Source organism: Polyodon spathula, chromosome 26 (assembly GCF_017654505.1).
Source record: "Polyodon spathula isolate WHYD16114869_AA chromosome 26, ASM1765450v1, whole genome shotgun sequence".
NCBI classification, from domain to species: Eukaryota; Metazoa; Chordata; class Actinopteri; order Acipenseriformes; family Polyodontidae; genus Polyodon; species Polyodon spathula.
The window spans coordinates 6,615,742-6,642,736 of record NC_054559.1 but is presented as its reverse complement, the minus strand read 5'-3'; the positions used below and the strand labels follow the sequence as shown (position 1 = coordinate 6,642,736).

The window sequence follows — 26,995 nt, the reverse complement described above, 5'->3', positions numbered from 1 at the left end:
TATACTGGTATGTAGTGTAGGCTGGTGCAGTAAACCAGCACCGGAGTGCACAGCATCGTACTGCCTGCAAAGAGAAAGAAACATTTACAAAAGGGCAGTGAACTTAATGACGCTGGCTTTTACTCAATAAAGGTAGATGAAAACACCTTAACACAGACACAACAAAATAAACATGTGGTGCAACATGAACCACTCTGAGTGCCATCCAGGTAAGGGAACACAAAAAGAAACGTGAAGCCACCTGCAATTGGAATAACATTGAAATAAGCCAGAGATTCAATGGCAGTTAACACTATCAACCTAAATTATATATATTATTGGAAAAATAACCAGAAGACAGAATCATCTACATTAAGGCGCAGGTATGGAGATGTGGGTGGAATAGAGACATCGATCATCACAACTTCAAAATGCTTGAATCGACATGCAGGGGAGTCACCATCCACCATGTAATACATTAAAATATGGATACTGAAACGTAACCGAGTCATTTTAGAGCACTTTAGAATCTAAGTGGGGGAGACTTGAGCTAGGGGTGCAGCATTACTGTAACCTGTGGCTGCTGGAGAAAGTATGTGTCTTGCTGTGTATAGCCAATTCATGTGCAGACAGGAAAACGTTTTAGATAAAATAGCCAGCCCATTCCCAAGTTAACAAAGAGATAGGCAGAAGTATCAATTTTGTGGTTTAATTTTTTTTCCGTTAAAACCCAAAACTTGTTTAAAACTAACAAATCACAAGCAGTAAAGTAAATGAAGGAGCAGGTCTCTCAATGTCTAGATCAACAGTAAACAAGGCAATGAGGTTACAGCCCTCATTCCTGAATCTTACTGGAACACTCACTCATAATACATGCTGTGCAGACATACCACAAGCCAAATGATTTTGCCTTTAATTGGTTCAAAGAATTGTCACAACTGAGCTGCTTGGCCGAGATCCCTGATCCAAACCTGAGTCAGCCGCTTTGTGATTGAAAGTTGAACCTCAGGGTTTGTTTCGTGACATTAAAGTCCATTCAAGTTGTTTTGCAGTATTAGTGGTCTTCCCTTTTAATTTAAATGTTATTGCACCCAAGCAAACAGATGAAGGACCATGTATCAATTGCATGTAGTAAAGCATTCATTTTCAAAAATACTAGATGTATTTGATGGGCATTAAATCTTCACTCCCTATTCACTTTTTGTGTCATAGGTAATATGACCCTTTCTCCTTACCCCACATAAATTCATATGGACAGCACAGAAGTGTATTTATCACATGGAGTTCCATTATCTGTAACACCAAAAGGAGTATGTAGCATTGAATTATCTGTAACACCAAAAGGAGTATGGAGCTACATTAAGGGGGCTGTGCTTGGCTCCTCAACACTGTAATCTTCCAATGAATTGAATACTATGGGCTTGTACGAGAGTAATTTTTGGGCAAAGTTTTCCTTGCATGACTGAGGTAGGAGGTCTGAGGACAGCGGCACCAGACTAATGGATTTTAAATACAAGCACACTATTAATAACTTTGAAACTGGTGCTGCCCACTACTCTTGGGGGTGGGGGGTACTGTCCTCTTTACCACCTCACAATGCAATTCCAAGCAGGATAAAACTGTGCAGTGTTCTCACAAAGGTCATTTTGGTTTTCCAGACTTTTCTCACTCTGACTCTGGGATGTAGCTCATTTATGCAAACACAATCCTACCAGTTAGACGAGTCTCCTCATTAACATCCTGTGTTAAATGCAATAGGACCCCAGAGTTTCCAAAGTCAATTCAGCGTATAGTGTAACGCACCTACAACCGGAATTGAGTTGAAATCACTTTGAATTCACTATGTTTCTACTGCCAGCACAGCAATATCAACAGGAACTCTGCCAGAACGTGTTTGAAATTTGTACTGAGAGAATGTGCTCCTGTTGCTTGAATATAGGATGTTGCCTAATAGTAGAGTGCAGAAAAAGTATTTATGCAAAAACAGGGGCTGCGAATTAAATCCTACCATCAGGAAAATATTGGGAGGTATTGTAGGTCATTTGTAAATGGCAGTTATATGAAACTTGATAGAGAAGTTACCTTTGACCATTGTGTAATGGTTATGGTTGCAGACTATATTGAAGAACATAGATGGAACCAGCACCAGCTCAGTCTGAGATGTAGGTTTACTTTGCTCACAGGCATGCCACACCAAAAAGTGTGCAAGAAAATACTCAACTTGACATGAAGTAGTCAAACACTTAAACATTATCTAAATTAAAAAAAAAAACACACACACACACTAAAAAGCAGAGTAACACATTTCATCTATCTACGTGGATTCTGTTGTGGCTTAAATGTTTACTATTTTTTGTCATTAACATCGAGATTGAGATCTACACACTGCAAAATTTGTATAGTGTAGTTGCTCCCAACAGCTTTTGAATGGGGACGAGGCTTGTAATGTTAAGAGGCAAGTATTGTTGTTTACATCTTTAAGCAGGCTAAACCTAAATACTTCCTCAATATCGTTTAACAAACAGCCCAATTACATCAGCAATTTAAATCTGCTTATCAGTAGCAGATGATTATTTCACATCACTGAAACTTCTGCTACTCTTTAAAAAGATGTTCTTAATCTGTATGCTACTTTGTCTTCCTCCCACATTTACACTTGTCAATACCAGTCAGGGCATTGCCAAGGACTGCAGGTAATCAAAACAATTCACATGTGCAGGACAAAATTAAAAAAAACTTCTTACCAAGTTTTGCAAACTGCAAGGAAATTAAGGTTACGCATGCTTTGGTGAGTGATGCTAGTTTGAGGTTTGTCAAATATATTTTGAATATTACTCCTACAAGATAAGACTTGGGGAGGGGGGTTGCTGTACATCATTCATATTTCTAAATAATCTTAAGTACCAAGTTAACCATTTAGATGGAGTGGTTTTGTGTTGCAGACCAGTACCCATGGGAGGCTATGGACCAGACCACCAACCTCTTCTCACTAAAGCTAAATTCAAATCCAGGCCACGAGGGGAATGGATGGCATCATCTTATGTCCTTTCATTTTTCATTAGCTAGAAAAAAGAAACCAAAATGTTCCAAACACCTTGGACATTTCCTTGCTTTCATGAGAAACATTTTTTCCCCAATCAGTTTTTTTCACATTTACACAAAGTTTCATTTTAATAGATGAACTGTACAAAACATACCAGTTAAAAGAGAAACATTCAAATTAAAATGGCCAAAACAAAATAGAAAATAAACAATACAAGCCTTGGTATTTAAAAAAAAACAAAAAAAACACATGAACTACTGACTATACAAAACAAGTTTGTAGAACGTAAGCACTTTATTCAGTAAGCATGGTTCTTCACTATCAGCATGGAATGATATGAGCTCAAATTCAGTTGAGACTCTTCGGGGTTCATTCTCCCCTTCAGAGATTAAGAACTGAAGGCAATGTCTAAAACAAAACAAAAGTGCTGAAACGAAAAGGCTGCCTCCCTTGGCGCAGTGGAATGATACTTAAGGGACCCGTCTCTGAAATACTACAGCCTTCTTTTTTTGGCCTCATCATGATTGTTGGCATCGACATTCGTAAATGAGAATTAAAACAAACTAAAATAGATAAATCCACTGAAATCTGCAGATGTAAAAAAGGTGCAAAAGTCCCCTGTCCTCCTTCCCCACGGCTCCCTTCTTGCAACATAAGGCTCAGCTCCAATGGTCTGGCAGCCAGCAGTCTCACAGACACTAGAATTCAGGGTCCAGGAGACAAGAAGTGGGGGTAGAGTTGCATTTGGGTGCTGGCAATACCGATGGTGAAATCCACTGCGGTGGCTATAGCTTCACAGTCCCAGCAGGCAAACTCCCATTACACAGTCTGTAGTACCGTAGGTCGTTGACCAGTCGGTGCACACACTGTGTGAAAGAGGGCAGGTCCTGAGAACAGGGAGGAGGAGAAAGTTTAGTCAGGATTCAGGGACAGCGACAGAAGGGAACAAAAGCAAGTCCAAAAACAATCAACATTTAAATGGAACAATGCAAGTGTTACTTTACAATGTAAATGTTACATTCATTTTGTAAAACTACTTCAGGAAACCTAAAATCGAGCCTTGTGTAAACTAGGTTGGGTTTGTTGCAGGATTCACAGCCTTTGGAGGTATGAAGTAAGTTACATTAACCATGTCTATAAATCAGGTCAGAGTTAGAAAAAAACAAAGTTAAATCAGGTTTCAGTCTGGGACTAATTTCTAAGAATGTCCCACTCGACTGTTCGATTGACATTTACTATTTGTCACTTCCAAGTCAGGTAACTTCGTCCGATTCACTTTGGAGAAAGACACTCTTCTTGTTCTTGTGTTACCTTGCTGGCTGCATCATGACACTCTACCGTCCATAAATTACGGTCTTCTGGAACAGATGCCACCAGCACGCCTCAGCTCAACCCATTTTGTGCCTCCTATTCGAGTGGTTTCATGCCAAGCACTCGGAAACTGTTCAAGTTTGCCTGTTCCGTGGGCTGTTTTTGTGTCATCTGAAAGGCTAGTTCAACATGGTGGGCCATGCAGTGGATCCCTAGGACATCGGCTTTGTCCCCATGGAGCCTGGCAACAACGCACTCTTTGCACCTGTCATCACAGCTGCACCATCAGTACCACAAGCAATGAGCTTTTCCTCCCATGCATCCTGTGAGGCACTAATGCCAGCAGTCTTAACAGGGTCTGTAACAATCTGCCTCGAGTGAGGATATAGCTTCTGGGATGTGTTTGGAGGAGTAAAATGCCAAGCACATCACAAACTGCTGAGTCACCAGCCCTTTGACATACTCTTACATATCTCCATGACAGCACTATCTGTAGAACCAACTGACATCACCAACAGGAACTTTGCACCTTTGATTTGATCTTGCAGCTGCCTTCTTTCTACCTCAGCAATGGTGCATAAATACTCTTGCTTGTCATTCCTGTAAGTACTTCCTAGATTTAGCTCATCGACCCTATAGAGAGAATCAAATTCATTCCAAAATAATTAAATCAAATCACTGCCATTTTATATTGTTACAATGACTGATCTGCTAACCATTAAACTCTATTTTCAAGCTTTAAAACAAGGTCAGTTCAGGATAAATTAGATTCCAGTCATAGTAAATTCTAACGTTCACCAAAATTCATCATAAAAACACCAAATAAAAGTTGACTTTATCCAACGTTGCGTTATGATTTACTATTAATAATTTGAATCCCATTTTCAGAGTTTGTATCACAAAATAGAATGCGTTGGATTGGGGCACTTTGTAATAAAACAAGCTTAAAATAGCAGCTGCTGTATAAATTAAAACTTTGCCGGTTAGAATAAAATGACAATAAGATGTAAATACCGAATCTCCCTTTCCAACACACAATACAATTCTATTTTTTTTTTTTTTCAATGGGGCGAACTCAATGTTGATAGGCATAGTATAAGTGTGTTTAAAGTATCAAATTATGAAATAATAACTCCTTACACAACAGCATTGTAAATAACACAAATGCTATAAAAATTCAATAGTTACTCATACATCCAGACAAAATCTAAAAGATCTCCCACTCTTTCCAATTGCATGGACAGTCCTAAACATTTGCAGATATTCAAAATGATCTGCTTTGAGTGAAGCTAAATCCTTCTCTGCTTGGGTAGAGGCTGCACTCGCTGCAGAAATCCCCTTGTAATGTTGATGCACTTTGACGCTCTCTGCCTCCCAGTTACTAGTTCCTACCACAAACTGATTTTTGTTTGTTTTTCTTGTGAATACAAGCTGCATTCTGAGCAGTACAAGTTCTGGTTGGCACTGTCGAAAATGAGCCATTCCCGAGTTTGTCTGCCGTCATCAATTCTCCACTTTTCGTTGAACTTGCGAACCCTTTCATTTCATTTTGTTTTAGAAAATTTGTCTTCATCCATCTGTTTTCTTTAGGGGGCTTTTTGGTAGCATCAAAATGCCTTCACGTGTACAGACAGTATTTACCAGAGATCTCTTGACTGCAAAGTATTTGTATAGAAGATTAATGCTAAAGGGCGCAAAATCATTTAAGCCAAGAAAAAAAAAAAATTGAATCCGACACTGTGGCATTTAAGTATGAGAAATGAACCCGCCACAGACCAAATTAACCTGCATTTGGCGGATGGTAATTTCAAACCCTGCATCAAGATAGCTGTGATTTACAAGAAAAGCATAATGCCTCAAGGTTGACATTTGTATTTCCAGTTTGCCAGTTACAGTTCCTGTTCATAAAATATTGGGGCTGATATATTGGCTAGACAGTAGCTCTACAAGTCACAAATCAGACAGCTTGGGTTATTCCATTTTAATTAGAAATAAAAGCACCTAATAGATGTAATGACAGTCTGTCTTTTTCAATGTCTTCAAATTGGAAATACTAAAAAAAAACAGGCGTTTTGACTTGTTTAACACTGAAAATCCCTGTGGCGGTCATTTTGGGTTTTAAAATGTAATTTTCTCCAGTCGTGTAACATGTATAGGGGCTGTGCGTTTATGTCTATGTATTAAATATTCTCAAAGCATGAAACGCGGGAGTGCAGAAATAAAGGAGCTATATTGCATTATACCTAAAAACCTCAGGAGCAGTCACACTGACGGCCACACAGAAAACAACTGTATTTTGATTATACAGAACGGTATTCTACTTTATTATTTGTATTTACAGCTAAGCCCATTGCGGACTGGTAATTAGATTAGTCTCTACTCTCTGATATCCTATTTATTCTGATCTTTGTGTGCTGCTGATCAAGCTTGAACCGCTCGTTTTATTGTGTTGGTTGTATTTGTAATTTCTAAATTATTGCCCCTAGTGAACTATGGTGACAGTCTCATATTTTCAGGTTAAATAAATACATTAAAAGATTTTAGTTACAGTTAAGGATAACAATAATAGCATCAGTAATTAAACAGATTCAATTAGATGTGATAATTGAATCAATTTAAATATGTAATTAAAACTGAGATTAACTAAGATTAATTATTTAAATAAATCCAGGAGATTAATCACGATCATGCCAGATTCCAGAAGAGACAGGTTCTGGATTGTAGAGGGTATTACACCATTCATGTCAGTAGGGATTTTACTGGAACCCAAAAATCATCCCAAATTATACAGAATGCTGGTTTGTACATTACTGGGGCTGGATTACTATATACTGAATAGCCCAAGCTGTTTTTGTAACTTCCGGTTTTAGAATTTGTGGATTTACTGTCAGGCTAGCAGAATACATTTTGTAGTATTTTTATATGCGTTCTACATGGTTTGGCAGGCACGATGAAGGCCTTTGCACAGGAGCCTGGCTCCAGGCTGCAGTGGACTCATACCCGGTCCATCTTGAAGTTTCGTCCCAACACGGTGCGCTGGTTGGAGTCCACCCCCTGGCAGCTGTTGAGGAACTCTGGCAGGAAGGCAGAATAGAAGCCGTCGAAGTCCACAGAGGACATGTTGTAGACGGCCAGGGCAATGTCGTCCTGCAGTAGGTCGTGGCTCTTGTGCACCAGCACCTGCAGCAGCACATTGAGGAAGTGGAACAGCATGGTGGTGCGGAACAGCTTCTACAAGAGAGAGAGACAGAGACCAGGTTCACAAGTAATAGATAACATAAGTTTCAAAAACTTGTGTAAATTGTCTATTATTTAACAATCGTTCATTTGCAATAAAAAAATAATTTGTGGTGTACAACCTATAAATATGCTAGAAACAATACACAATTCAATACCTAAACACCTAGTAAAGTCCCCTTCAACACTCACCTTGTGATAGAGCTTCTGTTTACTATTGAGAGACTCCAGGTAGGAGAGATTCTGTTTGAATATGTGAATGTCTGGCTGCAGGAAAGACTGTCCGAAAGCCTGGGGGAGGGAATACAGGACACGGGTTACAATAGGAATTAACAGAACTCACTTTATGGTATAAAGTCTCCCTTTCCGAATGATGTCGGACCTCTCTGACATCATCAAAAAGAGTGAGACTGATAGGAGCCGGAGAAGAAAGGGAAAAAAAAAAAGAGACAGATCTGAGTAATACACGCAACCTCTGCACCACAGAGAGAACAGACATAAGCAAACAAGATAGCTGCTTCCGCAGCCAGGGCTCAAAGAATATTAGACATTCGCAGAGCTTTTGGAGATGTTATAGTAATAAAATAATGACTTGGATCGCATTATTGAGGAGTTTGATGATAAAACGAGCGATCCGGAGATGGATTTATCAGTATGCACGACTATGAAAAGGTATGTTATAAACACAGCTAACAAGGGGAGGGGCTGGAGATGCAGTACTGAGTAAAACCTGTTTTACAGTGAAAACAAATACTTATTAAACAGCACGTGTAAAATAAACAGCAAATGTGAAAATGAATTAGACCTGATGCGTCTGATAGACCCTGAATAAATGGACCATAAAAGGGTTAATCTAGATATAAAGTTTTACATATCAGATGTCACAAATTAATTAGCAGGGATTCTGGTTTTGAGCAGAGAATCAAATCTAATAGGGGTACAGTAGCGAACAGCAAGCAGCCAATTCTACTAAAATGTTTTAAAATTGTGCAAATCAAATAATTACTATAGAACTCCTGTAATGCACAGTCCCGGCAGCAGATGACTCTTCAGCTATATGCACACTCCATATACATGAGATGCTCCAAGGCCCATTTAAAAAAAAAAAAAAAATGAGGAATAATATTTATTAAGAGACCATAACCCTTTACAGTCATATGTTGGACCAGTTTCAACATTACAATTTTCCCTTTCCAGTCCAATATCAAAAAAACAAAGCACAGGTGTCTAGTTGTTTTTTCCCTGGAAAAAGCTGAGAAAACCTTTAAATGGCCGAGTGAGGCTGATAGGAGCCGAAAAAAAGGGCATATCTGATAGCCCCATGCACCAGAGAAATAACACGGACATAAAGGAGATAGCTGCTTCTGCACCCAGTGCTCTAAGAATACTGCGCACATTTGCAGAGCTTTTTGAGATGTTATTGTAATCAAATAATGACTTTGATCACATTATTTTGGTTTGGTGATAAAACGAGTGATCAAGAGAGGATTTATCAGTATGCACTTTAGGGTTGGGACAATATTGAAAATCTCTAAAACGATTGGAAGACAAAATATTGCGATAATTGTGATTATTGTGGTATTTGCTCATTGGGAAACTGCAGTTAATGCACGTTTTTTAATTTATTTTCTTAATCATATTTAAAACCCTTTGCATCTAAGTGGGTACACTATGGAACCACAGATTCTTCATTTTTTTCCTGCCTGTGAATGTACTGTGGTGTTTAATTAAAACCACTGCCTTTAGTATTTGTTTGGGGTGACCTCTCGACAAAATTAGAATAGCAATAAAAAAGTGACGTCAGAGTCAGAGAAGCAGTCTTCATGCAACATCGTCAAATCAATGTTATAGGTTAGTTTTCACAGTTTAAGTTTCTTGTGTGAAATAACATCTGGAGTAGGAAAGTTAGAAAATTTCTGAAATTATAACAATTTAGTAGTTCTACATCGTGTTATAGTAAATGGTTTCATTAGAGTACCACTGTGAATGTAAGGTATTTTTTACTGTATATCACAAAATGTATTTTTGGTTTCTAAGTATTTTCAGCGTTTTTTTCCACCCCATTTTTTATGCAAACTTTAATCTTCCATCAAATAATTTTATGCCATAATGCCCTTACAAAAAACAAAACAAACAAACAAAAAAACTTAGTACTGCATTATAAATGCAATAATTTGGAATCAGTAGTAATAAATATAAATATCCATTACTTTCTTTTGTGTATGTAGATTGTTCTATTTGTGTTCATTATGTATGAGCTGTGTTTTTTATAGTAGTACTGCAAGATGTTTTTGTAAGGTGTAGCACATTTTATTTTTTGATGTCTGTTTCAATTACATTGATTCTGATGCTACCATTATCAATTATTATAAAAATAATTCAAAACCTGTTATTCATAGATTCAAAAAAATGGCAGGTAGAAAGCTTTGTGTAGGTGAGATAGCAAGACTACCAACAGAAGATATACCTTCAGATCCAAAGTCTGAGGTAGATGAGAGTGAGGATGAGGATAGAAGAATGGGTCACAGATAATACCAGTCATAGAGACCATTGAGTCAGAAAGCTCAGATAGTGACTTTTCTAAAAATGAAGAGGTGGATAGTGAGGAAATAGAAAGTGAAACACCTGTGCAAATACAGAAGCCAGTGCAAAGGAAGTGGATAAAGAATCCCATTACTATAAATGTACCAGACTGTACAGAAGCTGCTGGCCCTATAGATGTAGACCACTTGGAAAATCCAGTGGATTTTTTCATGTGCTTGTTTGATGAGGAATTGTTAGAGCATATGGTATTTCAAACCAATCTGTATGCCACACAGACAGGCAAGAAATTTGAGCCAACCACCCAAGATGAGATTAAGGTGTTCATTGCCATCAACATACTCATGGGAGTGAAAAAAAACCTCCTTCCTACCGTGACTGTTGGTTGTCCCACCCTGAACTGAGATGTCACTACACTATCACTTAGGTCAGTAAACAGATTTAGCTGGCTTCTCACACACATACATCTGAATGATAATTCAGTCATGCCTGAGAGAAATGACAAAAACAAACCAAATTAGACCACTTATTGAAAAACTAAAAAGCAATTTCCAGAAACATTACTCCCCAACAAAGCAACAAGCTGTAGATAAAACTATGGTCAAATACAAAGGAAGGACTTCATTCAAGCAATACTTGCCCATGAAGCCAGTGAAGCGAGGGTATAAAATCTGGACTCGAGCTGACATGAATGGTTATGTCTGTGACTTTCAGATTTATACTGGAAAGAATGAAGGTGGCATTACACATGATTTAGGAGGGAAAGTAGTGCAGTCACTGTGCTCTCCATTGGAAGGAAAGGGTTGTCAGATATACTTTGATAGTTACTTTACATCTGTGCCATTACTGCAGGAAATGAAGGCAAAAGGGACAGTACTGCTGTGGAACTGTGCGGACTAATAGGAAAGGTTTGCCAAGCCTAAAATTGGACAAGGAGTTAGAAACAGGAGACACTGATTACTCAATTTCAAGTGATGGAATCTCCTGCGTCAGATGGAAGGACAAACATACTGTAATGTTACTGTCAACCATTCACTGTCCTACTGACATTGCTCAAGTGCAAAGAAAGGAAAAAGATGGCTCTGTTGTCCGGCTGCCCTGTCCAAAAATGGTGATAGATTACAACCGCTACAAGTCCTTCTGTGCCATTGATAGGAAGAGCAAGAAGTGGTGGCAGACTCCTATGGCATTTTGCTGATGTCACGGTAGCGAACGCATCTGTCCTGTACAATGAATGTTTCAAGACAAACCCACTGAAGTTGAAAACGTTCCGATGCAGGGTTGTCACTGGATTAGCAGCAACAAGTTCAGTGAAGAGAAGCTCTTGCCTTGAGAGTTCAAGAAGGAGAAGTTAAGATAGCAACTGCAGATACAAACATTCCTACATTCCTGTTGAACAACGCACAAGCCAGGCCCAACACATGCCTGTACACAGCACCTTGAGGCGTTGTGCTGTATGCAGTACAGCAAAGGAGCCGCATAGAACCCGGAGGATGTGCCAACTGCAAAGTGGGACTATGTCTGAACTCAGAGAAGAATTGTTTTACTGTGTTCCACCAAAAATAGACTATTGGTCAATTTACAATAAGGGATTGCAGAGTCACACTGGTTTTAATATGTAACCACATGAGAACTCTGAGACCAATTATTATATATATTTTCCAACAGTTTTGTTGTTTTCAAGGTTCTAGTTTTATTATATGTTCATTAGTTATGATATTACAAAAAAATTGGGTACCGTGCTTCAAAGGATTAAAACAGTTAGTAGATTGTTTCCCCCCCCCACACAGTAAAAACAGTGAGTTTGGCAACTAAAACATTCTTAGCTGACATATTCTATATTTAAAGCAAACAACTGATGTGTAAATACATCCACAGCAGAGTTTTTACATTTAATAAATAAATCCTCCATATTGGTCTATTTAATGTTTTTCTCGCATGTCATTGAGTAGAATCTAATTACAAGACTTCAACTATCATTAACAACAAGGAAATCAAAAGCCATAATGTATTTATATTTATTGCATCTGTCTATACAATATTATAGCTAGTATTAAAAAAAAATGTAAGAAGTGCTTTATACTTGCGTGCATAAGAGTGTTCTGGAAATTGCATGACCACCTTTGCATTTAAGTATCTCTGACGTTTCCAGCTTTGTGTGAAAGCATACACCGTTTTCCTGGCAATCCTTATTGCCCGTTCCATGCTATCCGGCTTTAGTCCTTTATTGATAGCCAAGCCAAGGTTGTGGCTAAAGCAGCTCAGCCTTTTTATATCAGCAAACCGACCATCATTTTCTTGAAGGTTAGTGAATGCTCATTTCATATTAGCCACGTTGTCTGTTGCGATTGACACAAGATTGTTTACCAAGAGACTCCACTTGCTGAAAACTTTTTAAAAAACAGTGCGGTCAGCATCAAAGGGTATGCATCCAAGACAGCAGCTTTGAAGAGCCCACTCTTTGTCTATGTAGTGGGCTGTGATTCCCATATATGGATCCAAACACCTGCTTGCAAGCTGTCTGAATCCTTTACTCTGTCCAGTGTCTTCGTTTCTGAGCTGTTATTTACATACTGCTTTTTACTTTCAACAAACTCAGAAAACGCCGGCTGCTTTAATCCAACCTTGCTCTTGTGAAAACATTAGCATGTCCTATTTTGAACTACATTTGCGTGTTCTTTTGGATGGTGGAGTCGCAAATGCAAAAACATATTTGTTGTATTATTTTGTTTGCATTTGATCTTGGCAAAGCATATTTTGCAGAACGGGTTGTATTCATCTTCGAGAATACCAAAGTGTTCCCATACTGAACTTGTTGAAGAGAGCCTGAAGGCCGTGAACTGTCGCTTTCACTCGCTGCCATTTCTCTGAACTACATGACGCGGGAGGCGCCGTGCAACCAATCAGTGACATTCCCTTAAACAGGATGTTGATGATGTAGGGCCTATGTATTTTTTTCAAATCTAACAAAAATGGCTTATTAATGATTTGATTTACAAAAAAAAAATGCTGAAATCAAAGTAACATTGTTCTTTCACAATAAACCGTGATCTTATTTCACAACTCAATTTTATTATTGAGGCTTGTGTTCGATACTATATTACAGAGTTATCGTAAATCGTCCCAACCCTAATGCACGTCTGTAAAGAGGTATGTGAAAAATACAGCGAACAAGGGGTGGGGCTTGACTGGAGATGCAGTACTGAGAGTCCTTTTGTGATTCAGTGCCTTTTAAACCTGTTTTACTCTGAAAAAAATATTTTAAAAACAGCTAAAACAATCAGCGTGTGTGAAAATAAATTGGACTTGACACGTCTGACAAGCGCTGAATAAATGGAGCGCTAAGGCTTAATATGTATAATCCGTTTTACCAGAAGGTCCTTGAAAGGACTAAAACAAAACCTATGAAAAAAACAAGTCCAGAAGCAAATTTTCCTATCCTTAATATGAGATGGTACGCTAGAGAAATTATAAAGTCCTCAATAGGAGAAGGCCATCTACTCCGTCTGTTTCTTTGTAGAGTAGATCCCCTGCTGCTCACCTGCATGATGGCAATGAACTGAGCTTCATTCTCCATAGGCTCCTCTGAGACACCCCTCTGCACACTGGCCAACACAGATGACTTGAAGAAGTACCTCCAGTTGTGATGAAGAACCTGGTTCAACAGTTCAAACAGCTCAGCCTTCACATCTGGAGAGGGACGCTGCAGACACACAAACACACACAGTCTGAACACAAGCCCATGGTGACCCAGAAGAACTGCTTCAGCCTGTAGCTTCTTAAATGTCTAACAATGCTACACTCCAACCACTACGCAACATTGCCAGCCTCCCAGTCCTTCAACCCTATTCACTAAGCAACACCGCCAGCCTCCCAGTCCTTCAGCCCTATCCACTAGGCAACACTACCAGCCTCCCAGTCCTTCAGCCCTATCCATTAAGAAACACTGCCAGCCTCCCAGTCCTTCAGCCCTATCCACTAGGCAACACTGCCACTCTCTCAATCCCTCAACTATAATGACTAGATCACACCTTTCCATGCCAGTCTAAGTCCTAACAAGTAGGCCACAACGCTTACCTCCCAGCCACTGTGATCACTCAGCTTTTTCTAATATGCCACACTGCCTGCCTCCCAATCCCTCAGCTCTAACCACTTTACAAAACAGCCCCAACTCAGTCCTGGTGGTTGGGCCTGCCTTACCTCAGCCACGATGGGGTAGACCTGCTCCATGCACAGGGAGATGATGCTGGGGAGGAAAGGTTTGAAGGCCTGACCAGGTTCCTGCACCACCACCTGCAAGATCTTCAAGAACTTCTCCACAACACGGCACCCAGCACTGCCCTCATGGAGGATACTCTCTGCCAGTTGTTCTCTGCAGGCAAGAGGGTGTCAGACACACTGCCCGACACACATACAGATAGACAAACAGGAGCCATTCTGCCCAAATCGTACATACAGACACAGGAGTCAGTCTGCCCATCACAGACATACATGCACAAGAACCACTCTGCTCAGGGAACCTGAAGTTTACTTTTTAAAAATCTTCAGTTAGGTGTTTACATAGATACAAGCACATCTTACACTGCACACCTCCAGAGTGTTTAGCTTTATAGAAAGGTACCTGGTAAACATGTTTAAGAAGGTCTGGATGATTTGTTCGGTGAATGGAACTCCCATTTGAACCCTCAAGCCTTGGAGCAGAGTAAGAAAGAAACTCAGCATCTCATCCGTCACATCTGGAAGAGACAGTCAGAATATACATCACAAGTATCACACAAAAAAGGCCCAGTTTGAGAGTTATTTTATTATGAGATTTCAGATATGAACAACAAAAGGCATTTCAAAAAGAACATACGCCTCTAGGAATTAAATTGTCTTAAGCTGAACATGAACGATTTGTTACTTAGAACCATTACATTTAATGTGCTTTAAATAAAAAGGAAGTCTCAAAAAACATTGAGACTGCACTACATTTCATTACAGAAAAAGCTCTGCATTTCCCACCTTCCCCAGACTGAAAACCTGCCTACGCCCCTGATTGCAGGTGTGCTGTACCTGGCTGGTGAATGAAGACTGGGAACAGTGCCAGAGAGACCTGCACTGACTCCTGCAGAGACTGGTAGCAGATTTGCCGTGACTTTGTCGACTCCCCAGAGATGCTGTCCACAACATCCTTCAGAACTCGCAGGGTCTGGTGGACAATGGCTTTCACTGAAACATCCACAAGAGACATTAGGGAAAAGCAATGGCAACCATCACACCAACTGTCTCTTATTTTATCACCATCAGTTGATGCTCTATATTAAATTTTAAACTGAAGACAGGAAGCACTGTTGAACAAAGATTGTTGCATACATATCCTCCCAAAAAGGAGGCTTGTTGTAAGTGACTCTGCAGTTGATACACAGTTCACACACCCTAGTCTCTAAGTCGCCTTGGATAAAGGCATCTGCTAAATAAACAAACACAAATGTGACTGCCACATTACAGGTAGATGAAAACATTTCACAACGATCAAACATCCGCAGCTGGCAAAATAGAACCACACTGCAACTTTAGAGAAGGGCTACCCCTCCAAGAAACAGTCTTCAGCAGATCAATGCAACAGGTATCAGTAACGAGTAGGGATGTCCAGTTGAGTTTACAGCTACTAAATGTTTGACGGCTGTTTTCACAGCTCCTGATTTGCAGTAGTCTTGGACTAGCTTACCGAATGTAACATTAGGTTGTCCAAGATTACTGCTAAATCAGGGTCTATATAACCAGCCGTAAATGTTTAAACTAACATTGTCCCTAAAAACATTTGATATGTTTTTAGTTCACTTTACTTATGCAGTTTATTTTGGTACATCACTGCTGTATTAGTATTTCAAAGGGCGTGTGTAAAGTTAAACTCCGATTCAGCAGCACACTGTTCAAACAGATTGTTTTTGATCACTACCAGCCTTGGTAATTTTGTCAAACCCCAGAGTGTTCATGTGTATAAACAGTCCCTGCATTGTATGCTTTCTAGTTGTCATTAGCATATGAAAGAGGTGTACGATAGGGAAAGCACTTATGAAAAACACTGCTTACTCCCACGCCATGAAAACTGAACATTGTAAGTGGTGTGTTTACAGCAAAACAAGCAAGCAGGACATTAAGATACACTGATTAATTTACTTGTAATTTATTATAAGGGTTATTCTTTTGAAGATGCACGGTTCTTTAAAAAAGGTCTGTTCTCTGTGTTGAGGTTGCAGATAGCAGTAGACATAGCAGGCATGATAGTTTCTAAACAGGTCAATTGCAACAGTAAATAAAGTGCAACAGGGACTGAGTGTAAAGACCAGGGTATTTTCAGAGTAATTACCTTCAAGAAATTTGAAGTTGTTGTATATTAAATTAGAAAGAATAAAACATGGTATTGCTCAATACAAAAAAAAGTGGTCCCCAAGTTTCCCTTGTTTACACAATCATCAACAACAATGACTTAATATTGAACCTGTCGTGATCAAACTAACCAAAACTAATTTCTTCTTGCCTTTCTTTTATCCTTTTCATATGAAAATGTTTTTCATGTTTCCTTAGAAATGTTTTCTCTGCAATGAACTGTGGGATTGTAGTCCAGGGCAAAGTGTTCTCTGGTTAAACATGACTAAGAAATACATATCCGAGTTAGGTTTAACGAAAGGTCTAGTTTACGTGACTTTACAAAAGGATAGTAATTATGTTTTATTTATTTTTTTAAATACTTAATGCTCTTCACTTTTGTGGTTATCTACATCCATATTAGTTCAATAAAATAAATTCCCCAAGCAAAGTTTGATCAAATTGATACTCTGAAGATATAGGGGTTTTAAGTGGAAACTAAGCCAAACAACGAATTGTATAAAAAAAAATTAAAAAAATGAATAGCAATAAAACTCGAAGCAATAACTTTACTGCTCCTGTCTGCAACACTTGTTTCTACTAGTATTATAGCGATTTTAGACAATGTGCTTATGCATTTGCATATCTATATATAAGTGCTGAGAAAGTTTGTGAATACCAATGATAATTATGGAAATTCCATAGGTTTCACCACGACAGGCTTCTTGAATATCCAACAGAATTTATATGAACCAATTCCATGTCTTTTGAAACAAAATGTATGAATTAGACCAGTGGTTTTCAAACTTTAGGCCCTATACCCCTTTCTAAAAAAAATCTAGGTCTACCATGTACTCCCACCTGAGGTAAAACTACACCCTGATTAGTAAACAATGCAGCCCCTAGACAAGGGTATGTTATTCTGTATTTTAAAATGAACGAACAGGACTAAGTGGGTCATTAAAAAAACACAAACAGGATTATTTGCTGGCCTAGAAGGCACAGGGAAGGAGGAGGGGCTAGAGTTCAGCCAATTATGGAAAACTGCTGTTAAACTAAAATTAAATTAAAACTAAAAATTCTAAAATTATTTCAAGATCCAGACCAATAAGTGGCAAAACGAGTCCAAAAACAGGCTATACTTTTGAAAACAAAACTAGGGCACGAATTTAAAACGAAATCAAAGCAATTCAACAAAAGTCACGCGCTTCTTCCAACAAATTAAACTATTTAAAATTTAGAAATACAGGCATCTTTTAAAAAAAAAAATCTGGTAACATGCAGAACTGTGAATATTGAATAACATTAAAATGTGTATTTTTTATTTATTTAACTTGAATGATATGGTTTAACACTTAAAATGCTATCTGTGTCTTGTGCAGTATCGAATCCAGCCAGAATAAACACATTGTTTTGAAGTGAATATTTCCAAAAATGAAATTTGATTAAAGTAGAAAGGTGACATTTATATCTTAGTCAAAAATGAGTAAGCAAAATGCTTACATGTTAGTGTTTAGTGCAGTCATCTGTTCATGTTAATCAGCTGCCAGACAGCTTGTTGATGGGCACTCGCTATACAATATGAACACACTCAATAGGTCTGGAGTAGGGAATCCAATTTCAGACACTTCCCAATCCAGGAGTTAGGGATTGATGATGATTATTATTTTTTAAATCCGCGATTCCATTTTTGCAATAATAATAATACCGTGTTTTTTGCTTTTATTCGCCTAATAACACTATGTAACAATTATGTAACTGTATTTACAGTATAATTGTAAATCTCAAAAAACGACTCACTTCTAAATCTTTAGTAGTCATCTTTGTATTACTTTAGTATAAATACATGTTAATTTGGATTCATATGTTGTTTTTTTCTGACTGTGAACGAAAAGACACACATTGCCCATTTTCCCATTGGAAATAGTGATATTTCAAAATATCACTGTCCTGGTCACAAAAGCAAAGTTTGTGGGGAATAATAGCCATGTTCTATACTTTTGAGGCATAAGCAATTAGGAAATAACACTTTTTTTTTTGTTACACAGTGTAATTAGTGGTGTACATGCGTAGGCTGATGCAATTACTCGACAAAGGAGTTCAACAAATTAGTCAAAAAACACAAAGAATTGCAAGTAAAGATAACACAGTCATGTACGCTCCATCCAGCACAGTGATTTCACTGTCTAAGGAGGGCGACACAGCTGCCTGCTAAACTCAATACTGTTTATTTAAAAACATAAAACACTGAACTGATTCAACTAAAACTACAGACATTGAACATTTAAAACTTCAGAAAACAAATGTACCTAGTAAATACTGCACATTTTTAAAAGATAAAAAAGACATCATACAATGATTTTTTTTCTTTTTAGCCTACAGACTGCTGAACCACCGCCCTGCTATTTAAATGTGTAATTTCGCCATGTATGCGCTCAACGCTCACTCAGTCAGCATCCAGTTGGGTGTTTATAGTTAACCACGCCCAAGAGAAAGGAAACGTACACCAGTACAGTTATGGTTTTATTTGAAATGAGATTCAACCTTGTTAATTCGATTGCTAAGTCGCAAAGTACTACAATGTGGTAAAATAAATAAATACATAAATAAATACATAAAAACCTGTTGTCCGCCATTACAGGATTTTTCCTGTCCCCGCTCCACCAATTCACTGTCAGACAGATAGTCTACAAATAGAGAAAGTCACTCTACCCAGGAGCGGTCGTCCTACCAAAATCTCTCCAAGAACAAATTGGAAAATAATCAAGGTAGTCACAAAAAGAACCCCAGAGTAACATCCAAAGATCAACAAGGTCATTCTCACCTTGGCTATTGTGAGTGTTCATGTCTCAACTATCAGAAAAAGACTGAACAAGAGTGGTGTTCATGGAAGGATAGCCAGGAGGAAACCACTGCTCTCTAAAAAGAACGTTGCTGCCCGTCTGAAGTTCGCCAAAGAGCACACAGATGATCTATATGACTTCTCGAACAATGTTCTCTGGACATATGAGTCATAATGTAGTACTTTTTGGCCCCAAACACTGCGTTCGAACAGAAGAACCTCATCCCAACCATCAAACATGGTGGTGGGAGTGTGATGGTTTGGGACTGCTTAGCTGCCTCAGGCCCTGGACTGCTTGCCATCATTGACACAACCATGAATTCTGCATTGTATCAGAAGATTCTAGAGGAGAATATCAGGCCAGCCGTCCGTGAGCTGAAGCTGAACCGAAAGTGGGTCGTGCTGCAAGACAATGATCCTAAATATACAAAAGAATGGTTGCAGAAGAAATTCCGCATTTTAGAACGGCCTAGTCAAAGTCCGGACCTAAACCCCATTGAAATGTTGTGGCAGGACCTGAAGCGAGCTGTCCATGCAAGTAAGCCCTCAAATGTCACCGAGTTGAAGCAGTTCTGCAAGGAGGAATGGGCCAAAATTCCTCAAAACCGATGCGAGAGATTGACCAACAGTTACAGAAAATGCTTAGTTGAAGTCACTACTGCTCAAAGGGGTGCCACCAGTTACTGACTCTAAAAGGTTCACATACTTTTTCACACATGGATATTGAATGCTGAATCATTTGTGGATAAATAAATGTTGAAAAAGTCTCATGTTTTTGTGTTATTTGTTTAATCAGGTTATCTATCTATTATTAGGACTTGCATTAAGATCTAACAACATTTTAGGTTTGAAATATGTGAAATGTGAAAATCCTAAGGGGTTCACAAACTTTCTCGGCATTCAAGACAGAATTGGGCTTTCTGATTTCATTAGCATAACCAGTCACAAGACAGAAATTCTGCATCAATTTGATAAAAAAAAAAAAAATCATCCCAATCAGATGGTTTTGAAGATACAAAATCAGTCTTGGGACAAATATCTGAATTACACTTTTTTTTAAAACATGTATTCAAAGGCAAAAAAAAAAAAAAAAAAAAAAAAATGTACGCTGGAATTTATATAATTGATAGAAAACAAATATGTATCACAACAACAGCTTCTATAATGAAGAGTGCAAAAATCTCAAAATGTGTGGGATTTCTATATAAAAACTAGATCAACAAAATGCCGTGGAATGTAAAAATCTGCAAAAAGCGGCTCGGTTATCATGGTTGTACTACCAGGTTTGCAGGAACATGTGAAACAGTTGCATGCTATACTTTACAAAAGTAACCAGATAAAGACCAGAAGACCATCACTGACTTTGCAAGAAAACAAAAACACTGCTAACACAATCCTAAGGACGAAACAAGCAAGGTTGTCTTCTTCCTTGTCCAGGGAATGTGTCCACTCAGTATTGTTGAAGACAAGCTTAAATCAAGCTGCTGCATTACCTTGAACCAGAGTACAAGGTGTCATCGCAAAACAATTATTGTAAGGATTAAAAAGCAGCACAGAGATAGAAAAAAGCATCAACATCCAAACTGGAAAACATGGCTTCTTGCCGAGGCAGACACCTGGACAAGTTTAGCAAACAAGTCCTATATCAGTGTGACTTGCCACTACATAGTTTTATTATTAATTTTTACTTAATTCTACTAAGGCACCTGTTCCACATTTTTTGCAAACCAACTGAAATAAAATGCAAGTCTTACAGTTCAGTTAGCTTCAGCAGCTACAAAAGGCTTCAATAATGTTCATAAATGAATCCTATTTTAAATTGCGTTGCCTACTTTATGTACTATTTTTCTACTTTAAAAAAACATTTTGCATATAATGGCTTTTATTACCTTTTGCAAATGAATATTCAAATTAATATCTAAAATCTAACAAATATCTGAACATGAAAATTCCATGTTCTTTCTGGCACTAAAGAATATTTTTATTTTATTTTTTTTATTCAGTGCGGTTATACAACATCTTGTAAGAGTTTAAAATAATGGACTTGACAACTATAACCCACAACTTGATAAAAGAGCACCATGACCAAGGACATTGTCATGAACAAGCACAAAGGAATGTCCTAACCAACTGGTTAGTCAGCTCTCATGAATGAATACAAAATATGAAAAGTGTGACACCGGCATGGTTTGAGTGATGAATACGATGGCAGGTGAAGACTTACTGTCCTCGAGGCCCACTCTGCGTGGCTGCAGGCTGGCGCTGCCCCGCAGCAGGCGGTAGTGGCGGGTCAGGGCAGACAGGAGGTTGGCATGGTTGGTGGATCGTGTGTGCCACTGCTGTTCATTCTCTGAGAGGTTGGGCCAGGGCAACAGCAGCATGTTGGAGAGAGCCCTGCACACCAACACCTGGGCCTGGCAAGACACAAGACACCACACTTAACAGGCTTGAAACATTTAAAGCCATTTAAAAACTACAAAAAAAACCCCAAAAAGGTCAGGATCCCTGGTTTAGTCCCATTCTTCTAAATGTAGTGTGCATTCTACTTCACAGGATACCAAACAAGTGGTTTTGAATTTCAACAGAGCAATTTCAAATGAGTCCATGTCCTCTGTACAGACATTACAAGATCATCAGGTGTAGGCTGCTTACCTCTGGGGGGAGCCGTCGAGCAGAGCTGTCTGTGATGAGGTTGAACAAGTTCTGCACTGCGGGCACCGTCACCAGGAACACTGGCCGAACCGTTGTGGAAATGGACACCAGCAAATGGCATGCTGACAGTAACAGCTTCTCTGGCACCTGGAAACAGCACAAGGCACAATCACTTGTGAGTGTTGCATCAGAATGATTAAAAACAAAATAAGCCACCTGCAAGAATGAGTTTAACCACTAGTTATAACAAGGATTGTACTGTACATGTCAACATGTGCTACTTCAAAACACACCTTCCTGGAAAACATTAATTCATATATCTGTGGGTAGGGTGCACACTGTCCATACATAACACCCATCAGATTTCTGCACGTACAGTATTTGTAAAATTATGCGTGTGAAATTGTACTCCGTATAATTAGATAAAGACAAGATTCAGAAACAGACAGAATTATAACTTTACTTCTTAAATTTTGTATGTTAAAGTATTGTCATATAATGGACTGAAAACAGGAGGTTCCAGGCCCAGTAAGCAACTTAGAATTTTTTAGGTTAAAATAAAGATTTACAAAGTAGCTGCACCTTAGAACTGATGAGGGATGTGGTGGCGTCCATGGCAGAGGTGATGAGAGACACGAATCGCTCCTGGTTCTGTCGTTGCACCTCGCTGTAGAACTGGGCCAGCCAATGAGAGTAGGCTTGCAGGGCTGCCAGGGACTGGGCATGGCTGTAACAGAAAGGCAGTCACTCTTCACTTCCTTACAAACAAAGCAGTGCAGCACCCCAAACACATTTCCAAAAAATGACAAGGTTATGTTAATCTGCATGGAGGGCTAAAATATTGAAGTATTTTTCTCCTGTTCAGTCAAAATAGCCTGTATTTATTGACAAGTGACTAGACCAAAACCCAGATAGCTCTATGACATTTAATGACATTATGACATGTTTTTTTTGTTTGTTTGTTTTTTACAGCTTAAAATCACAAAATCTACTGGTTAGCCATTGCCAGACTGTGCTTGGTATACGCATCACAACCAAATCAAGTTTTGCTCTTAACAGAAGGTAGATATGACAGCAGCTCAGTTGGGTACTCACACATCAATGAGGTCTGGTTTGAGCACAGATGGCACAGCAGTTTCTAAATCGTACAGACTAATCTGAGAGCCGTAGCAAGTCACCTCCACCAGTCTAGTGGAGAAAAAAAACAATATAAAATAAATGGTAAGATTAACACAGTACACAAGCTTAATCACTGTAGTGTAAACAATGCATGTTACAGGTGACAAATTCAAACATTAAGAAAAAAAAAACAGCATATACTGCATCACTCATTATTAAGCATTTGCCAAACAATGCTATCCATTCTTTTAAAAGCCCCCCCCCCCCCCTTCCAAATAATTAGCGTACTACCGTTAACCTTTTAGAAAATGTTAACCTCTAGAAAGAAGAGTCTGTCTGAATGTGAAATACTGCTATCTGGTGGCTACCAGTGGCACTTAAGGGAATTTCATGCTCAGACGGACTGGCTGAGATCAGTACTCTCAGACCTCATTAAGGATAGTCTTCTTTGTAAGAAAACTAGATGACTTAGAATCCGGGGAAATAAAACAAAGCATGACATACAAGGCTATAATTCTCCAAGTTCCTGTACAGAAATGACAGCATTCTTATGCACAATTTGGTGTAGAAAGAAAAACAAAATCACCTTTCCACCACAGTGAGTGCGTCGTTGAAGCGGGCAGCGAACACGTCTCCAAAGAAGTACTCGGCCAGCCTCCCCACAGCCTGCAGCAAGGAGCTCAGGTCCCGCAGAGAGCAGTGCAATCGCCGGCAGTCATTCTCCGCAGTGATGTTCAGCCTCCGTGCTGTAGGGAGAGACAAAAACATTTTACTGTTAGGCCTGACTATTTATATGGGGACTGGCAATAAATCACTATTGAGGTTGAACACGCTCGAGTGCACCAATAGGGTCCAGGACTGAGAAGTACTCCCATCAGGTTGTATCCACTAAATTATCCTTTGACAACAAAGTGCTATCATACAGCACCTTTTACATCTGGATTAGGTCATAGCAACAAGGTGGTAAAATGATCTATACTGTATCAATTCCTAGTCATTGCAATACTGTATGATACAGATCCATTAAGAATAATGGATGTCCCCATATGTAGACCAGTATTATTTTTTAGATTAAATTCCCTTTTTTTATACAGAATAATTGTGTTGGCTGTTATTGGGGATTATAAATTCTAATATTTGTAACGCACCTGTGCTGGATGTGACAATGAACTGCTGTAGCCCCAGATACACATCCAAGTTTTCTTGCAGCACAGGGAACTGAAAGAAAGACAGGGATGAGACAGACTTTTCTAAAAAATATCTGTCAGATATATCAATCTTTTAAAAAGTATCTGAACCCCAGGCTGGTTTGCATGTGAACACTCTGCATCTTCTGTAGAAGCGACAAAACACTGAAGGCATTAGCTGTAATGTTTGCCTACTCAATTTGCTTGTTTAATCACATGCAGACCAATAGTATAGTTAGGCAATATAAGTCTTGTTTTCCAGCTGGTTATGGGCATACTTCCACTATAAAAGCTTTATCTCCAGAGGCAGGCTCTCCCCTTGTTGGCCTAGTATAATACATTATTTTCAGTAAGTTTATTCTGTTAGTAATCCACCCTTAGAAGGTCTTCGAATTGGAAAAAAAGGACAGCAGTCACTTATCAAATTTACACCCACAAACAATTTCCATGTGACGCACAAACACATATCAAGTTCCCTGATGTGTACATTTATTTGCAAATTTTAGTCCTTATTTACTTTTCCCTTAAATGTTGGCTACGTCATTTAAAAGTAATCGTTACATCCTTGTTTGAATGAAGAAATGCATCATTCTTACCAGTGTGGAGAAGGCGTGTGAGGGAAGCAGCTCCATGATCTTGGCCACGACCTCCAGGCTCTGCCTCAGGTAGCGCTGCCACTCTGTCTGTTGCTGTGGAGACGAAGAGAAATGAAGAGGAGCCACGAGAACAACCTGCACAGCCATACCAATTACTACTACAAATGCAAATACTCATCTTCATTGTGTATACTTATTGGACATCTACTGGTACTATACAAACTGAATGAGTCCTGTCACAACTACTAACCAGACACATCAGCACTTTTTTTTTTAGTCTCTCCAATAGCTTCTTCATACTCAGAAGCTTGACAGATCAGATTATGTCTTTATCAGGTGAGCCACTGTGGGAACAGTTTCGTTTCTCTTCACTCACTGCAGAAGGCAACTCAAGTCTGTTTGAACATCTACCAGGTTGCAAAAATCTAAAGTCAATCAAGTGCCGCGGAAGTCATGTACAGCAACCCTTAACCACTTCATATGTATGCTGGGGGAAAATCACACACTGCAGAGCTATTTGGCAGGTAGCAGGAGGGAGATCATAGAGAAGAGAATAGTTCAATGCTGACCAACACAATAAATGGCTTGTACACTCAATAGGACTCGCCAAATCTACATGAATATCAAGAATAATTGCTAAACTATGCATAGTGTGTCCCTACACATTGGATCTGGGGTCTCTTGCTTACATCATCATCCAGTGTCTCGTCGTCTAGCTCCTCCAGCTGGGCCTGGCTGTAGCGGAACTGGATCCGGTTCAGCACCTCTCTGAGCAACAGCACCAGTGCATCCTTGTACCTGGGGGACAGACACGGCACAATAAAGACTCTCCCTCTAGAATGGTTGGCATAGTAGATTCTCCCATAAGAATGCTCACTAAGGGATGGCTACAGTGAACACAATCTAGAGAAGAGAAACTACTCATGTTAAGAACACTGTCCACTGTGGCAGCTTTACTGTATAAGGTACACCTGTTTTTTTTTTTTTTTAGTAGGTAGTAGTTAGAGCAAATATGTTATTTGCAATCAGTTCCTCGTTATTTAAGGATAACGTACAGAACGAATAAAGGTCCTGTTAAAACAAATTACTAGGAATGTCTGACCCAAATAAGAGGATGCATAACACTGCATTATACATCAAGCTTTTAAATGAACACACTGTGGCCAAAAGCGACCCCTTCAGCTAATATTTAAAATCAGCACTGCCATTCGGGCTGATCCTGTTCTAGAAACTCAGTGTCTTGCTGCAAGAGTACTGGGGACCTGTATAAGGAAGTGGTTGAGCACTTTGCTTTTAAAAACAAGTGATAAGCACAGTCACTTACACCACTGTGGGGTTTTCATGAAAACAAAACAAAAAAAAAAAACACCTTTAATTTCCTGTGTCATGGAACCAAGCAGAAGGGTGAGCTGCAAGTTCTGCCCGCCAACTCGGGGAACGGAGGCTGAAGCACCCATCCTCCAAAAATGTGCCCCTGCCAATCCATCATTTTTCGCACTGTGGGTCCACAGCGAGGCCACCAGACTTATAGGCTGGCCATAAGGGTTGCTGATGCGCAGTGAGCCGTGGATTCCCCTGCCAACCCAAGCCCTCGGCCAACTGTGTGCCACCCCCTAGGAACTCCCGGTCACGGTCGGCTGTGACACAGCCTGGATTGAACATATCCTGCACGCCACAATTAAACCTTGGCTACTTTATATTATAGGTTTTCTTCGTACATGTACTTGTAATATATGTTTACGTATTGGTGAAAGAGAAATAAATACAAAACATGCATTATTTTGTATGTTATGGCTTAAGCAGAAACAATTTACCATTTGTTGTGCGATTTTTTTATGTGCAATTATGCTTGTGTTAAAATGTAATAAGTTTCTAATACAACATATTATTTATTTAGTAATAGGTGTTAAGTTTAATTCCCAATTTACAAAGACGTGGCAAACTCACGAGTTATTTTAAATTTGTAATCGCCGCGGATATTTATGAGGTTTTCTTTGTACAAATACAGTGAAAGAGAAATAAATACATGATGTATCATTTGTGTGTGTTGACATACTGTATCAGAAACCATTATGCATTTGTCTTGCGATTTATTTTGATGTGCAATTCTATAATGCGGTCAAGCTATCAGACACTT

At 39.0% G+C, this 26,995-nt stretch overlaps 1 protein-coding gene across 1 annotated transcript in view; it reads right to left on the bottom strand.

The window, feature by feature from the left end:
• Positions 1-2,129: 2,129 nt before the first annotated feature.
• Positions 2,130-26,995, bottom strand: part of LOC121300715 (exportin-6-like) — a 46,163-nt gene continuing 21,297 nt past the window's right edge. Inside the window, exons 10-24 of the mRNA XM_041229442.1 lie at positions 25,548-25,656; positions 24,859-24,951; positions 24,224-24,293; positions 23,662-23,821; positions 23,052-23,144; positions 22,539-22,683; positions 21,957-22,103; positions 21,529-21,718; positions 15,167-15,322; positions 14,733-14,847; positions 14,312-14,483; positions 13,653-13,814; positions 7,763-7,861; positions 7,334-7,564; positions 2,130-3,909 (exon numbers count right to left, since the gene is read on the bottom strand). Of these exons, the coding sequence (XP_041085376.1) occupies positions 3,808-3,909; positions 7,334-7,564; positions 7,763-7,861; positions 13,653-13,814; positions 14,312-14,483; positions 14,733-14,847; positions 15,167-15,322; positions 21,529-21,718; positions 21,957-22,103; positions 22,539-22,683; positions 23,052-23,144; positions 23,662-23,821; positions 24,224-24,293; positions 24,859-24,951; positions 25,548-25,656 (2,044 nt within the window). The 3' untranslated portion in view covers positions 2,130-3,807. The remainder of the gene's footprint in view (positions 3,910-7,333; positions 7,565-7,762; positions 7,862-13,652; positions 13,815-14,311; positions 14,484-14,732; positions 14,848-15,166; positions 15,323-21,528; positions 21,719-21,956; positions 22,104-22,538; positions 22,684-23,051; positions 23,145-23,661; positions 23,822-24,223; positions 24,294-24,858; positions 24,952-25,547; positions 25,657-26,995) is intronic.